The sequence below is a fragment of the Pristiophorus japonicus genome, chromosome 1 (genome assembly GCF_044704955.1).
Source record: "Pristiophorus japonicus isolate sPriJap1 chromosome 1, sPriJap1.hap1, whole genome shotgun sequence".
In the NCBI taxonomy this organism is placed as follows: Eukaryota; Metazoa; Chordata; class Chondrichthyes; family Pristiophoridae; genus Pristiophorus; species Pristiophorus japonicus.
Genome location: NC_091977.1, coordinates 387,903,418 through 387,920,905, shown reverse-complemented (window position 1 = coordinate 387,920,905; position 17,488 = coordinate 387,903,418). Strand labels below are relative to the sequence as shown.

Below are 17,488 nucleotides of genomic sequence, written 5' to 3'. Positions count from 1 at the left end.
GGTCTGGGTTGTGCAGAGGCTCCTCTGCTGCTAAGGCGGCTGCTTCTGTTTCTTTTAAAATCTCCACGCAGTTATGCTCTTCACATTCTCTCCTCTCTTGCTCCCTCGATTCTGACATCGGGAGCATAGTTGTGGGATTAACCGGGCTGGCCCGGACGATATGGAGATTTGGAGCTTCCAAAACTGCTGTCCAGCGGGTCCATCTAGCTGCCGTCACCTGAGACATTCTATTCATAGACAGCAAAGCGTGTACAGTGTGGGGACACTTGACAATCAGCTTTTGGTCGAGGACTAGACCCGCAGTGGTCATTACCGCTCGACATATAGCTTCCATGGCCCTTGGGCAACTTCCCCATCCGAGGACTACCGCATCCAGTTTTGCCGAATAATAGCCAACAGGTCTTTGCCGATCCCCATGTTCTTGTGTCAGTATAGCTGTCATATATCCTCCTTTCTCATGGACAAACAGGGTAAATGGCTTACCACTGTCGGGGATTCCCAGAGCCGGTGCCGAACACAAAGCCTTTTTCAAACTCAGGAAGGCCTCTTGCTGTTCCTTAGTGAGGGTGATGGCTTCTTTAGAGGCACGTTTGCACTTTAAGATATCATTCAATGGCTGAGCAAGCTGTGTGAAGGAGTCAATCCAATTTCTGTTAAAGTTACACAATCCCAAAAAAGACCTTAGTTCCTGAATAGTGGTGGGTTTTTTAGCAGCCCGAATGGCTGCAGTTCTATCCTAGGTAAGTTCTCTCTTTCCTTGTGAAATCTTTTGTCCCAGGTATACAACCTCTTCTTGGGATATTTGTGCTTTGTCGATGCTGGCTTTATGTCCTTTCAGCCAAAGGTGATCCAGCAAAGCTCGTAAATCTTGTTCATGCTGGTCTTCCGTGTTTGAAGCTAGCAGGATATCGTCTACATATTGGATGACTGTGGATGACAGGGGAGGTAATTCTCGCAAATGGCTTTGTAAAGCCACGTGGAATACCTTAGGGCTGTTGTGGAAACCCTGCGGTAACCGGGTCCAAGTATACTGTTGTCCTTGGACAGTGAAAGCAAACCACTGTTGAACCTCTGGTGCCAGAGGCACCGACCAAAATCCGTTGGCCACATCTATAACCGAGAAATATTTATGTTCCGGTTTGAGGGCATTAAAAATGGTGGAGGGACCTGCGATCAAAGTTAGCTTTCCTATAATCGACAGTCAAACGCCAAGTCTCATTAGATTTCTGTACTAGCCACACGGGCTATTGGAGGAGCTTTGCGTTTTAATAAGCACCCCTTGTTTCTCCAATTGCTGAATAACCGGTAAGATTCCCGCAATGGCAGTTGGACTGATGGGATACTGCATGGAGGCTTGGTCCCGGTAAATGACGCAGGCTCCATCTGGAGTAGGCCACAATCGTTCTTATCTTTAGCCCATATCGGGTGTTCCTTCAATTCTTCCTTCTTCAAAGTTCTAATTGACCATATCACCCGACCATCCTCGAAATGCAACGATGAATCTACTTGGATTAGAACGTCCATTCCCAAAAGGGGTTGATCTACTGGGCCTATCCAGACCGGCGTGGTTAGTTCATGTGGACCCAGCCCTATAAGTACCGGTTTTGTCCTTTTAATTTCCATTTTATGGCCCCCAACTCCATAGGCTGTACGTGCCCTACCATCCAACGACAAAAAGTCTCCATATTGTAGGGGTAAGCATGTTAATTCCGCCCCTGTGTCTAAAAGACAGTCTACATCCTTATCGCCCACCCTCAGTTATATATAGCCCATCTCCCCTTTGTTGTATTAGTGCGAGAAGGTGGACCAGGGTGGGCTCTAATCGTTTTTTGCTATCCCAAGTAACTCCTTCTGTTGTTGTATTGTCAGTCGCTTGAATGCTTCTATGAGGTCGTTATCTTGTGACAAGCCTGGTTTGTTGGCTGAATTGTATCCCTGGCTGCGTCCTCTTCCTTGGTCATGACCTTTGCTGTTTTGCCCTGCACGTCTTGGCCCAGTGACCTTCTTTCCCACAATAATGACATTTTCCGGGTAATTTTCCCAATAACTGTTTATCGGAATCCTGGGATTTCCATCCCATAGCCTGTACAGCTCGGACTTTAGCTCCCATATCTCGATCTAATTGGTTACATCGATCCACCAATGCTGCAAAGGTAGTTCCTCTACCTTCCCAGTCCGGTTACACGATCTTATGCATTTTGGACAGTTCTGGCTTTAGACCTGCCACGAAAGCTGCTTTCAGGGGTCCAAACACTTGTTCATCCATTTCCTCATCCGTATTATTCATACCCGAATGTTCTAGCCACATGCATCTAAACCGCTCGTCATACTCCAGGACCTCCTCTGTTCCTTTCTGTTGGCAGGCTGCAATTTTTCCCCAGACTGTCTTGGCTGGACTGAAGGCTTGCAGCCAGTGTTTAATCGCCTCCCATCCTGCGTTTAATTCTTGCTCATTCTGCCCCAAAGCTTCTTCTACCTTGTCGTGCAATTTTTTTCTTGTGTTTTTGGCACCATTATGGTCAAAATTTGCACTCCGTCCCAGGGATGAAGTTGATATATATTTCTTGAGCGGTCCAATTGGTCCCACGTTTTCACTTCCCCTTTCTTTGGATTGGGCAATTCCTTGGACCATTTATCAATTTTCTCTGGGTCTGCCGGATCATGAACTAAGTATTCTGCATACACCCTTTTCCTTGTTTTTTTGGTTCTGCCCTCATCCGCAGTCTCTTCTGATTTGACTACAACTCGTCTTTTTTTAAACTGGGCAAAGCGCACCCCTAATTCTTCATCCTCCGACCCTGTATCATCAGAGGATTCAGAATCCGTATCTATTCCTTGATCGTGTCTTCGGGTTTGCGCTTTTAATTTATCCAAACATGGGTAACCCTGGGAATTGACCAATACATTTTCCTTTTCCGATTACTGTCTCTTGACCAAATTATTTTTTCCATTCTTTAATTTCACCTTTAAGATCTTTACCTTCCGCTTCCGACTTTTCAAGTTCAAATCTTTTCTGTCGCAGCTGTGCACAAACAGCTTGCAATTGGTCCTTTGTACTGGTCAGTTCTCGATCATGTTGGGAACGCATTATAATTTCATTCCACTTCTGGATCTGTCCCATAACGGCTCGGGACCATCTAGTTCGCTCTTTATTTTTCATACGGGTCGTTTTTCCCCAGACCCTTTTAATCTCGTCCAAGGACCATTGTCCTTTGGAGGTACCGTACTTTTGTTCAATCTTAATACAGGTTTTAGATAAGTTGAATTGTTGCTCTATGTATTCTTTCAACTGTTGAAGGATTTCATCTATCGAAACCTCAGGTGGTGCCTGCCCACCTTTAACAGTTGTAGGCAATTCTTTGCTCTTATCTCCTGCTGCCATAATACTGATTCCTTTACTGGGGTCTCGAGTCGTAGGCTTTCCAGCCGATCAGTGGGTCGGTGATTAATTAACTAACACACCGCCGAAGTTATACGTTTGAGACCTCGAGCCGACTACCAACCGGAGGGTTCGCAAACCGGAGGCTTTCGGAATCGCGTAGAAGGAGAGGCAAATTTAGACTTTTGACCGAGAACTTTTATAAAGAGGAGTCCTTACCTCAGTATGTAGGTCCGATGTCCAAAATTCAGTTTCTTCCCTCAGCGATCGTGTTCGTGACGCCAAAATTGTTAGATCTATTAATTTCCAATGAAATACGAACTCCGGTTGTAGTTTTAATGTAACTTGTTGCTGCTGCCAGAATAAAGCTTCTGGCTTTAACCCAGGCCTTTGTCCTTCTGAGACCACATGGCCAAAATGGCTGTTTTTATACCTGGTTCAATTTACAGAAAAGAACTCTCCTTCTTTGACCTTATTGGCTCAATTGATAGTCTGTTAACCTTTTCATTGGCTCGCTACCCAAGGTCCTAAAATGTCAAGTTGATTGATGACTTAATGCAATGTGGTCTGTGTTTTCTCAAAAACTGCAGCCAGGCTTGAATTCTCTATCAGTGGATTGCAATGATTTTCATTAGGCCAGCATTATTACTTTTAGAAATCATCTATCATATATGATTGGACGGATATGAGTTGGTGTGGCATCTGTTGACTTTACATCACGCAATGGTGTAAGCTTTACTCACGTGGCATCCCTTCAGGGTCTGCAGATGCTTCCGTGACTGTCCAGGGGTGCTTCCCCACGAGTGCTAGCATGCGCTCCTCCATATCAGTGATGTCGCTGGGGACTGGTGGCTCCCCCCCCACCCGTTCGCCCCTGCATGGACATCATCATTGATAACTTCTTCTGTAAAAGGTGACAGGATGACATGGCATGAGATCATTGCGTGATATCATTGCTAGTTACTGTCACAGACACTGATACAAGACATAACTGACAGATGTAATCATGATTATTATGATTATCGTTATTCTTTACCTAAAGACGTACACCGTGACCGCAGGCTTTGAGTAAAACATTCCTGGTCAAAATGTAAGACCTCACATCTGCTAATAGTCACTCATGACTGTTACAAATCAAATTATATAAATACATAAGTACATGTAAATCAATGTAATACTTATTCTTGCAGATCCGACAAGGTCGTTCTATCGTTTGCAGCATTGGTTGCCCTCACACATCTCGTTGGTCGCCGACGAGACCACCTCTGCTATCTTGGTCCATATCCTCTGGTAGGCCTTTGGAGTGGGCTTTCCACACCCTCCATGTGACTCGACCACCTGCAGGAGGGAGGCATTTGCCTTGTCCGAGAACCTCCTGGCTCTTTTGCGGCCTCCAATGTGCTCCTCTCCCATCTCACTGCTCTCTCCAGCATCAGCCTCCACAGAGTGCTGTGATGCCTCCTCCTCCTCCCTCCATTATAGGACAAATTTGGTCAAATAGGTGGCTGTTAACAGCTACTTTTTGTTTGCCTACTTGCTGTGAAGCTCTAAAGTCTCCCTTCTTCCTCCCAAAGCAGCCACACCACACCCAGCCACGCCTTCAGTCCCTCTGAGCTCCCTCTCTCTCTGTCTCTTCTTCTGCGCTTGTCATGGTAACCCTTGACCTCCTGAATCACGGGAATCGAGTGTTCCCGTGCCGTTGCTAAGGACGAACACACTTTACGGCAGAAGGTCAAAAAGTTTGACGCTACCGCCCATTTGACATCGCTCACGGTAATGCCCATTTTCAAAAATGTAAACTAGATGTTTTGAGAGTGGGTGAGAAGTCGGCGATCTGAAACCCCTTTTTTACCGCCCACGCCGGAAATAATGCCCATTTTTGGGCGATAACCTCACAAGTGGAGGTTCTCGCCCTCAGTGTTTTACCTGTTAGCTGCCCCCAACCCCATTTAGTTCTGTTTGTTCCTATCTGTGAACCAAAATGGCTTCTATGCTTCGTGTCATGCTGGTTAATCATTCCCTGGAAAAAAAAAATCAGTACTTGTATATAGTCTGCGATTACTGCTCATCCCCAGCCATGTGGGGCTGTTAATCTTTAACGTGTGTATCTCTCACTTGCTCAGGTAATATTAACAATTTTTAGTACAGGTTATCATTGCTAAAGGGCCAGGAAGAAGCAGCAAATCTGCAGCATGAGACCACTCCTGGGAGAAAAAAAGTTTTGCATCATCAGGCTGCTGCTGTAAATTGTGCATCCGTTCTTATCAGAATCGGCCCCGCGCCTGGGGCTTGGCTGGAAAACAAGGGTCGGGGGACGGGGAGAGATGGCGATCGGAAGGCCTCTGCACTGAGCCGGGGAGGGAGGTGGCGATCGGAAGGCTGCTGCACTAGGCACAAGACTGCAATGAGTTTGGGTGGTGGGGGGGGGGGGGGGTGTGGGGGAGAAGTCACAAGACTGCAATGAGTTTACGGGGGGGGGGGGGGGGAGGGGGGCAGAGAAAGGGAGAAGTCGGTAAGGCCCTGAGGTCGGCGAGTCGGGAGGTCGGCGAGACAGTAAGTCCCTGAGGTCGGCAAGTCGGTGAGGCCCTAAGGTCAGCGAGTCGGTAAGGTCCTTAGGTCAGTGAGTCGGGACGTCGACGAGACAGTAAGGCCCTGAGGTCGGTGAGGCCCTAACGTCAGCGAGTAGGTAAGGCCCTGAGGTCAGTGAGTCGGGAGGTTGGCGAGACAGTAAGGTCCTGAGGTCGGTAAGGCCCTGAGGTCGACGAGTCGGTAAGGCCCTGAGGTTGGTGAGTTGGGAGGTCAACGAATCGGTAAGGTCCTGAGTTCAGTGAGTCGGTAAGGCCCTGAGGTCGGGAGGTCGGTGAGGCCCTGAGGTCGGTGAGTCTGGAGGTCGGCAAATAGGTAAGCCCTGTGAGGTCAGCGAGTCGGGAGTTCGGAGACCGGGAGTTTGAAGGTCGGTGAGGTGAGTTGGTAAGTAGCGCTCTCTTCTTTTTAAGTAGATTTTAAACTAGATAAGGCTATCTAGAGGGATGGCAGTGCAGCTCAATTTCGGAGTTGGAGCAGCGGGTGGAGTCAATAAGGTGTATCCGCGAGGCTGAGAACTACGTGGATAGCACGTTTCAGGAGGTGGTTACCCCGCAGCTTAAAGGCGTGCAGGTAGAGGGGAAGTGGGTGACCACCAGACATAGTAAATATGTTAGACAGTTAACGCAGGAGTCCCCCCATGAGTCTATCTCGCTTTCAAACCAATATTCACTTCTGGGTATCGGTAAGAATGATGATGCCTCTGGGGAGTGCAGCCAGAGCCAATTCCAAGGCACCACGGGTGGCTCAGCTGCACAGGGGGGAGGGACGAAGAACAAAAGAGCCCTAGTGATAGGGGACTCTATAGTTAGGGGAGCAGACAGGCGTTTCTGCAGCCGTAGACGCGACTCCCGAATGGTTTTGTGCCTCCCTGGTGCCAGGGTCAAGGATGTCACAGAGCGGACGCAGGGCATCCTAGGGGGGTGGGGGGGGGTGATAAACAGCTAGAGGTCGTGGTCCATATCTGGACCAACGACATAGGTAAAATAAGGGATGAGGTCCTACAGGAAGAATTCAGGTAACTAGGAAGAAAATTAAAGGGTAGGACCTCAAAGATAGTAATCTCCGGGTTACGACCGGTGCCACGTGCTAATGAGTATAAGAATAGAAGAATAGAGAGGATGAACACGTGGCTGGAAAGTTGGTGTAGGAGAGAGGGCTTTAACTTCTTGAGGCATTGGGACCGCCTCTGGGGGAGATGGGACCTCTGTACAAACCAGACGGGTTGCATCTCAACAGCGCCAGGACCAGTATCCTTGCGGGGAATTTTGCTAGTGCTGTTGGGGAGAGTTTAAACTAGCTTGGCAGGGGGATGGGAACCTGAGAATGAATTCAAAAGGGAAGTAAGTAAAGCTGAAATTGGATAGCAAGAATCTAGAAGGCGAATCTGTAAGACAGGAAACAGAGTTTAGTAAGTAGTAATCAAGGAGGTCTTCCTCTGCTGAATGGTATATACTTTAATGCAAGGAGTACAGCGAATAAGGTGGATGAGCTAAGAGCACAGGTAGACACTTGGGAGTGTGACATTATAGCCATTACAGAAACATGGCTGAAAGAGGGGCAGGTTTGGCAGATCAATATTCCTGGCTACAGGACTTTTAGACAAGATAGAGAGGGGTGTAAAAAAGCGAGGTGGGGGGGCGGTTGTTGCGGTACTGATTAAAGAAAATATTACAGCGGTGAGGAGGGATGATATGTTAGAAGGATCATCAAATGAGGCCATATGGGTCGAATTGAAAAATAGAAAAGGGGCGATCACACTGCTAGGTGTGTATTATAGACCCCCAAACAGTGGGAGGGAGATAGAGGAGCAAATATGTAGGCAAATTGCTGTGAAGTCCAAAAACCATAGGGTAGTAATAGTAGGGGATTTTAACTATACAAATATTGATTAGGACAAATTTAGTGTGAAGGGTATGGAGTGTGCGGAATTCTTGAAATGCATTCAAGAGAATTTTTTTAGTCAGTATGTAGCAAGCCCAACACGAGAGGGGGCGGTCTTGAATTTAAGTCTTGGATTTGAGTTTTGGGGAATGAAGTTGGGCAGGTTGAAGGGGTATTAGTGGGAGAGCACTTGGGTGCCAGTGACCATAATTCAGTCAGATTCAAGTTGGTTATGGATAAGGACAAGAATAGGCCTGGAATAAAAGTTCTGAATTGGGGAAAAGCTAATTTTGCTAAGTTAAGGAGTGATTTGGCCATAGTGGACTGGAAACAGCTACTTGTGGGTAAATCAGTGTCGGAACAGTGGGAGGCATTTAAGGAGAGATCTGGAAAGCTCAGGCCAAACATGTGCCCTTAAAGAAAAAGGTTGGGAAAAATAATTCTAGAGCCCCCTGGATGTCTAGCGACTTACAGGGGAGGATTAAGAAAAAAAGGGACGCTTATGTCATATATCATCAGCTAACTACTATAGAATCTTTAGAGGAATATCGAAAGATAAGAGGCAAAATTAAAAAGGATATTAGGAATGCTAAGAGAGAGCATGAGAAATTCTTGGCCAGTAAAATTAAGGTAAATCCTAAGATGTTCTATAAATATATTAAGAGCAAGAGGGTAACTAAAGAAAGGGTAGGGCTTATTAGAGACCATGAGGGTAATCTTTGTGTGGAGGCGGAAGATGTTGGTAGGGTTCTTAACAAATACTTTCCATCTGTTTTCACAAAGGAAAGGGGTGATGCAGATACTGCTATCAAGAAGGAGTGTGATATTCTGGATGAAAGAAATATAATGAGAGAGGAAGTGTTAAGGGGTTTAGCAGTTTTGAAAGTAGATAAGTCCCCAGGCCTGGATGAAATGCATCCCAGGCTTTTGAGCAAAGTAAAAGAGGAAATAGCAGAGGCCTTGACCATCATTTTCCAGTCCTCTTTGGATCTGGGCATGGTGCCGGAGGATTGGAGGACTGTTAATGCAGTACCTTTGTTAAGAAGGGAGAAAGGGACAGGCCGAGTAATTACAGGCCTGTCAGTCTAACCTCAGTGGTGGGAAAATTATTGGAAAAAATCCTGATGAAAGACAGGATAAATCTGTATTTGGAAAGGCAAGGATTAATTAGGGACCGTCAGCACGGATTTGTTAAGGGAAGATCGTGTCTGACTAACCTGATTGAATTTTTTGAGGAGGTAACCAAGAGGGTCGATCAGGGTAGTGTGTACGATGTAGTATATATGGACTTTAGCAAAGCTTTTGATAAGGTCCCACATGGTAGACTGGTCATGAAGGTTAAAGTCCATGGGATACAGGGAAAAGTGTTAAGTTGGATCCAAAATTGGCTTGGAGGAAGGAAGCAAAGGATAACTTTCCTGGACGGGGTACATCGAACCAGCAACGCGGCTTTGTGTCTTCAAATATTGAACATATTTAAAACATTGGGTTCCGATACTTCAGAAAATTGCATTGTTGTATCTTTCCTATGGGATTATGCCATGTTTAATGCTGAGGGAAGGTGTCTTGCTTGTAGAATTGTTACTGATGCAGTAATAGACCTTGTGCTGAAACGGTGGATTTCCTGCATGAGCATAATTCATTCGCGGTATTTCCAATATAAGCAGAAAAGATGCTTTGTTTGGATTTGTGTGACTAGCCTTGTATTTTTGTATCAACGCTAACCCTTCAAATTCTGTTTTAATAAAGACAGCGTTTAAGTTGAAAAAAGAAAAATGGTTAGATGCAGAAAGAATGTTCCCAATGTTGGGGAAGTCCAGAACCAGGAGACACAGTCTTAGGATAAGGGGTAGGCCATTTAGGACTGAGATGAGGAGAAACTTCTTCACTCAGAGTTGTTAACCTGTGGCATTCCCTGCCGCAGGGAGTTGTTGATGCCAGTTCATTGGATATATTCAAGAGGGAGTTAGATATGGCTAAAGGGACCAAGCGGTATGGAGAGAAAGTGGGAAAGGGGTACTGAGGTGAATGATCAGCCATGATCATATTGAATGGTGGTGCAGGCTCGAAGGGCCGAATGACCTACTCCTGCACATATTTTCTATGATTGATGGATGTTTTTGTGACTGGAAGGATGTTTCCAGTTGGATAGGCTGGGTTTGTTTTCATTGGAACAGAGGGGGTTGAGAGCAGACCTCATTGAGGTGTACAAAATATTGAGGGGCCTGGACATAGTGGATAGTAAGGGTCTATTTCCATTGGTGGAGGGGTCTATAATGAGGGAGCATAGTTTTAAAGTGGTCGGTGGAAGGTTTAGACGGGATTTGAGGGGGGCTTCTTTACGCAGAGGGGATCTGGAACTCGTTGCCTGGAAGAGTGATGGATGCAGAAACCCTTACCACTTTTAAGAGATGGCTGGATGGGCACTTAAAATGCAGTAACCTGCAGGGTTACGGACCTAGAGCTGGTAATTGGGATTAGACTGGATGACCTTTTGTTGGACGGAGCAGATATAATGGTAAGTAATGCAGGGAATAGAATACAGCCAGGGTGATCTCCTGGACTAGTTTTGATCACCTCGATGGGTCGGCGAAGAATTTTCCCAGATTTTGTTTCCCTAAATTGGCCTGGGTTTTTATCACATGGCTCCGGTTGGGGTGGAGTGTAGAATGTTTTAGTATAAGGGGTGTCGCAGTTGTGGTGAGGCGGATTGGTTGGGCTGGGTGCTCTTTGCCTTTCCGTCATTGTTCATAGGTTTCTATGTAACCTTTCGGGCTGCTGACCAAGGGCCGTGTGGCTCTTTGTCGGCCGGCATGGACACGATGGGTCGGAATGGTCTCCTACTGCGCTGTAAATTTCTATGTTTCTAAGACTGCAATGAGTTCGGGGGAGGGGGGAGAAGTCACAAGACTGCAATTAGTTTGGGGGAGTGGGAGAGAAGCGGAGAAGTCACAAGACCTGGGTGTGGTCCATCCATATAGACCTTGGGGAGTGAACACACAACTGGCTCTTTAAAAATGGCCAATCGCCAACCCGGAGCTGTACCGCTCATGCGCGTCCATTGAAATAACGTCAAAAACGTCACTTTTTTGTCGGCATGCGCAGAAGGTGCGGCATCGTTGTTTCAGCGCAGACAGCAGGCTCCAGCCCCCCCCCTCCCCACCGAGGCGACTGGACACACTGCGCGGCGCCAAATTTGAATTACACATCGGGGAAACTTGGGCAAAATATTTCTGGCCTAGAAAAATGGGTGTAACTGGCTTGAGCCAAATTGAGCCCATTAATCTGAAACCCTGCCTCTGGCTGCAGATGGATACACAAGATCCCATGGCACTGTGAAGAAGAGCAAGAGGTTCTCAGTATTTCAGCAACATTAACTGGCACAAATCGGCTGCCATGTACAAAAAGGCTGTCTGGATTGGTTTCAAAAGTAATTCATTGGGTGCAAAGTACTTGGGATGTCCTGAAGGCGGGATAAGCTGCTATATAAATGTTTGTTATTTATTTTCAGTGAAAGACTGAAAAAATCATTGCACCCTTAACCAGTGAGGAAGAAAGAAATTGACAGAAGTTCACGACAGATGCAAAACATTTTATTATATTGATGGATAGACAATGTTGTGCCATGGCACATTCAATTCTCCCCCCATACTTAGTGACTATCTTATATTGATGGCCTCTATTTCTGTTGTTTCCCAGAAGTGGAAACACTCTCGCTGTGTCTACTCTTTGAAAAACGTTCACAATTTTAAAGACCACTGTTAGGTTACCCCTCAGCCTTCTCCTTTCAAGAGAAAAGAGACGCAGCCTGTTCATCTTTTCTGGGTGGGTATAACCTCGCTGTTCTGGTATCATCCTTGTAAATCTTTTGGGCAGCCTCTCCAGTGCCTCTATATCCTTTTATAATATGGCGACCAGAACTGGACACAGTACTCCCATGTGGTCTAACCAAGGTTCGTTTCCCTGATGCTGATTTGTTTCATTGCTCCAGGGGCAGCGCCATGGTGGTCGTATATCGTGCATGCTTTCATGATTTCTTTGGCTGTACTGTGTGCGGAATGTGAGACACATCCCCTGAGAACTGACTCATGCAGTGTTATGTACAGAGACTTGGGAACAAGATGCTTGCCAATCTTACCCACTTGAGAATAGGTGCAAAGATGGAGGGAAAAAAATGTTTTAATGGGCTTTTTAACAATAGTGCCAAACGGGGTTGCTGTTGAAAATTAAGAATTGTACAAAGAGTTTTATATAGAGAACAGTTCAATATCTGTAATAGAATGATATCATGAGTGTATTGGGCCCTTTTTAAAAAAAAAAACATTTAAGTTAGTTGGCCTAACCTAACTGGTCTTTTGAGGAGTGTCTACATTTAGGGAAGTGATTGTAACTCTACCAAGGATTTTGTGTTCTGGAGGTGAGGACGGTGTGAGAGTGCCAGGTGTCTCAACTGTGCTTAGGATTTGTGTGGGCAAGGGTCCCAACACTTACAATAGATGGAAGTGCATAACTCTGCTGAGAAAGATCAACAAAGAGGGCTGAGTGTAACTGTTCTGTTAATTGGCATTTCAGCAACGGAGGTGGCAAAGAAATAGTTTAATCAAAACTGCATAGATATGTTGTTTTATATTCCATCGGACGATCTTTTCTGGTCTACCAGTTTTAGCATGGGATGTAAATAAACGCATCTTTAAATTGAGGCACAGAAACAAATGGATTCTAGTGAACAACATCAGAAAATTATGTGTTTTTATCAAAATCATTTTTAAAAGCTTTCCTGTTTTGTAGAGTGTGGCAGTCTGTATTGAGAAGGGAGACTTCAAGAAAGCTTCTGAAGTTTTGAAAAGACAATTTCAAGAAAACATGGCCTCTGAATCAGACCAGGTATTTGCGTTTCTGATCTCTCGAGTTTTAAGATGTCATAGCGCACCTTACGTTTCTCGCAGCAGATTTTCTGCAAAGTGTCACCTACAGCAGTTTAGCTCTGTTGATTTCTGAGACAAAGTTATTTACTTTGCATAATCTGTTTGTGTAGATCTTCGGTGTTTTACAGATCATTTTGCTTGCTTTGTTTTGTTTTCCAGTCCATAAAAAGGAAGCTATCCTTCGTTATCAGCAAGAAAGATCCATATCATAAATTTCTTAACAACTTCAGTAACAATCGATTAGTAGACAGTGCTGAGTCTCTTGCTCATAGAATGCTAAGTGAGAAAAAGTCAAACTTCCTTTTTCAAGTAAGTGCAACTTGTATCATCCAGCTGATTACTGCTTCCTTTTGCCTCACTACTCAGATAATTTAGTTTAAATATATAGTTGATGACTATCTTTGTGTCAGTTTAGAATATATAAAAGTCTTGATTAAGTTTTACTCCAAAGATGCAATATGATGCTTACACCTGGCTAATTATTCTTGATATCAGATTAACCTGAAATAAATTTACAGTTCAGAGTAATGGATGCTGGCAGAAAGGCAGGAGGCAAGTGCAGTTTAATATGTACATACACGTGGGGTAATGCATTTTGGAAGACAAAACCAGGAATGGGAGTATACACTCAGTGGTGAGATACTGAAGGATTTGGACGAACAGGGAGACATAGGGGCTCAAATACAAAATTCCCTGAAAACTCCTCTAACAAGTACCTGCTGTTTAACCTTCATCAATTTTTCTTTCATTCATGGATTTTATTTTGAATTGCCACCATTTCAAGTTGAAGTACAACCTATTTAGCCTTCACCAGGATTAAACTACCTCATAATGACCATCAACACCTCACAAATCTCCCCCACCCACCCCCAACCTACTCTCTTTCAGTAGTTTGGGATAAATACCATCCATTCCTGGGTATTTATTTCTTTTAAATCCCTTTATCTTAAGAACATAAGAATTAGGATCAGGAGTAGGCCATACAGCCCCTCAAGCCTGCTCCGCCATTCAGTTAAATCATGACTGATCTTCAACTTTAACTCCACTTTCCCATTCAATCCCCATATCCCTTGATTCCCCATGAGTCCAAAAATCTGTCTATCTCAACCTTGAATATACTCAACAACTGAGCATCCACAGCCCTTTGGGGTAGAGAATTACAAATATTCACAACCCTCTGAGTGAAGAAATTCCTCCTCATCTCAGTCTTAAATGGCTGACCCCTTATCCTGAGACTATGCCCCCTAGTTCTAGACTTTCCAGCTAGGGGAAACAACCTCTCAGCAGCGACGCTGTAATCCCCCTCAGAATCATGTCTGTTTCAATAAGATCACCTCTCATTCTTCTAAACTCCAGAGATTACAGGCCCAGTCTACTCGACCTCTCCTCGTAGGACAACCCTCTTATCCCAGGAATCAATCTAGTGAAGCTTCATTACACTGCCTCTAAGGCAAGTATATCCTTCCTCAGATAAGGAGACGAAAAACTGTGCACAGTACTCTAGGTGTGGTCTCACCAAAGTTCTGTACAATTGTAGCAAGACTTCCTTACTCTTGTACTCCAACCCCCTTGAATTAAGGCCACCATGCCATTTGCCTTCCTAATTACTTGCTATACTTGCATGCTAACTCTGTTTCCTGCACGGGGACACCTAAATCTCTCTGAACAGCAACATTTAATAGTGTCTCACCAATTAAAAAATATTCTGTTTTTCTATTCTTCCTACCAAAGTGACTAACCACACATTGCCCCACATTATACTCCATCTGCCATCTTATTACCCACTCACTTAATCTGGCTATATCCTTTTGCAGGCTCTTTGTGTTCTCCTCACAGCCTCCTTTCCCACCTATCTTTGTATCATCAGCAAACTTGGATACCTTGCACTCGGTCCCTTCATCTAAGTCATTAATATAGATTGTAAATAGCTGAGGCCGAAGCACTGATCCTTGCAGCACCCCACTAGTTACAACCTGCAAGCCTGAAAATGACCCATTTATCCCTACTCTCTGTTTTCTGTCCATTAACCACTCCTCTCTTCGTGCTAATGTATTACCCCCAACCCCATGAGCACCTTATTTTGTGTAGCAACCTTTAAAGTGGCACTTTGTAGAATGCCTTTTGGAAATCCAAATCCACTGATTCCCCTATATTTATCCTGCTAGTTACATCCTAAAAAAACTCTTAATAAATTTGTTAAACATGATTTCCCTTTCATAAAACCATGTTGACTCTGCCTAATCATATTACGATTTTCTAAGTGCCCTGTTACCGCTTGTTTAATAATGGATTCCAGCATTTTCCCGATGATTGATGTCAGGCTAACTGGCTTGTAGTTCCCTATTTTCTCTCTCCATCCTTGAATAGCGGGATTACATTTGCTACCGCCAGGACTGTTCTAGACTCTAGGGAATTTTGGAAGATCACAACGAAAGCATCCACTATCTCTGCAGCCGCCTCTTTTAGAACCCTAGGATGTAGGTCATCAGGTCCAGGGAATTTGTCAGCTTTTAGTCCCATTAGTTTCTCAAGTACTTTTTCTCTACTAATCTTAAATACTTGAAGTTCCTCACTCTCATTCCCCACTGTTTTTATTATGCTTCTTGTGTCTTCTACTGTGAGGACAATACAAAATATTTGTTTAAAGTCTCTGCCATTTCCTTATTCCCCACTATAATTTCTCCTGTCTCTGTCTCTAAGGGACTAATGTTTACTTTTGCTACTCTTCCTTTTTACATACTTGTAGAAGCTCTTGCAATCTGTTTTTATATTTCTTACTAATTTGCCCTCATTTTTTTGTATCAATTTTTTGGTCATCTTTCGCTGGTTTCTAAAGCTCTCCCAATCCTTACTACTTACTACTATTCTTCGCAGCATTATAAGTCTCCTTTTAATCTAATACTTTCCTTAACTTCTTTAGTTAGCCACGGATGGATCACTTTTCCCATAGAGTTTTTATTTGTCAATGGAATGTATATTCGTTGAGAATTTTTGAATATTTCTTTAAATGTTTGCCACTACTTAGCTATCATCATACCTTTTAATCTAATTTCAAAATCTACTGTAGCCTACATGTCCCTCATATATCTATGTAATTGGCTTTATTTAAGTTTAAGACTAGTTTCAGGCTTAAGTATTTCACTCGCAAGTTCAATATAAAATTCTATCATATTATGATCACTTTTCCCCAGAGGATCCTTTGCGACAAGATTACTAATTAACCCTGCCTCATTACACAATACAAGACCTAAAATAGTCTGTTCCCTGGTTGGTTCCACGACATATTGTTCCAGGACACTGCCTCAAATGCGTTCTCCAGACTACCTTTGCCAATTTGATTTGCTCAACCTCTATGAAGATTAAAGTCCCCCACGATTATTGCATTACCTTTGTTACAAGTTCGTATTTATTGATTGATACTCTGTCCAACTATATAGCTACTATCAGAGGCACATATAAAGTACTCTCCAGTGTTTTCTGCCTCTTGTTATTTCTTATCTCCACCATTCTGATTCTACTTCCTGATCATCCGAGCCAAGATCCTTTCTCACTACTGTACTTATGTGATCCTTTATTATCAGGGCAAACATCTCCTTTTCCATTCTGCCTGTCTTTTTGAAATGTCAAAGACCGTGGAATATTTATCTCCCAACCTTGGTCACCTTGCAACCACTTCTCTGTAATGGCTATTGGATCAAACCCATTTATCTCTTTGTGCCACTGATTAGTCTATCTTGTTACGAATGCTTCGTACATTCACATAAAGAAACTTTAATTTTAACTTTTTACCATAATTCCCTGCTTTCACCTTATTCGCTGATGCACTATTACAGTTAAACTCTTAGTCCCTTCCTGTCACACTCTGCGTATCTTTACCCAAATATCTACACTTCTTCATTGCCTTGACTTTTCTCTCTCGAGTTCTAAACCTCCGCTTGCCTGATCTCTTTCTCTCCCCCGCCCCCTCACCCTTTTTAGTTTGAAGCCCAATCTGCAACCCTCATTATTCGATTCACTAGGACACTGGTCCCCGCCCAGTTTGTGGAGTCCATCCCAACGGAACAGCTCTCTCTCTCTCTCTCTCTCTCTCTCTCTCTCTCTCTCTCTCTCTCTCTCCCCAGGACTAGTGCCAGTGCCCGATGAATCAAAACCCTTTCCTCCCTCACCACTCTTTGAGTCACGCATTTAACTCTCTGATGTGCTTGTCCCTATGCCAATTTGCACATGGCTCAGGTAACAATACGAAGATTATTATCTATTGAGATTCTGCTTTTTAATTTGGACCCTAACTCCTTAAACTCTCTCAGCAGAACCACATTCCTTGTTCTATCTGCGTCATTGGTTCCTACGTGGACTACGACATTGGATCCTCGCCCTCCAAATTCTTCTCTAGCCGCTAGGAGATATTCTTAACTCTGGCACAGGGCAAGCACCACAGCCTTCGGAGCTCCCAGTCGCAGTTGCAGAGAACAGTATCTATCCCTCTGACTATACTTTCCCCTACCACTACAACATTCCTTTTCACACTTCCCCCCCCCCCCCCGCCCCCAATGGTCTCCTGTACCACAATGCCGTGGTCAGTTTGCTCATCCACCCTGCAGACTTTGCCCTCCTCCACACAGGCAGCAAAAATCTCATACCTGTTGGATAAGGGCAAAAGCCGAGGCTCCTCCAGCACTGCTGCTGAGATCCCCTTACCTCCGAGTTCCAGTCACAT

The 17,488-nt window shown here is 44.4% G+C and overlaps 1 protein-coding gene across 5 annotated transcripts in view; it reads left to right on the top strand.

Moving 5' to 3' along the window:
• Nucleotides 1–17,488, top strand: part of terf1 (telomeric repeat binding factor (NIMA-interacting) 1) — a 69,431-nt gene that overhangs the window by 28,818 nt on the left and 23,125 nt on the right. For all 5 annotated transcript variants that reach the window (XR_011595440.1, XM_070891234.1, XM_070891233.1 and 2 more), the window contains 2 exons: nt 12,635–12,730; nt 12,931–13,080. Coding sequence is in view for 4 of the 5 variants with exons in the window: in XM_070891234.1 (XP_070747335.1) it covers nt 12,635–12,730; nt 12,931–13,080 (246 nt within the window). In the remaining variant the exon portion in view is untranslated. The remainder of the gene's footprint in view (nt 1–12,634; nt 12,731–12,930; nt 13,081–17,488) is intronic.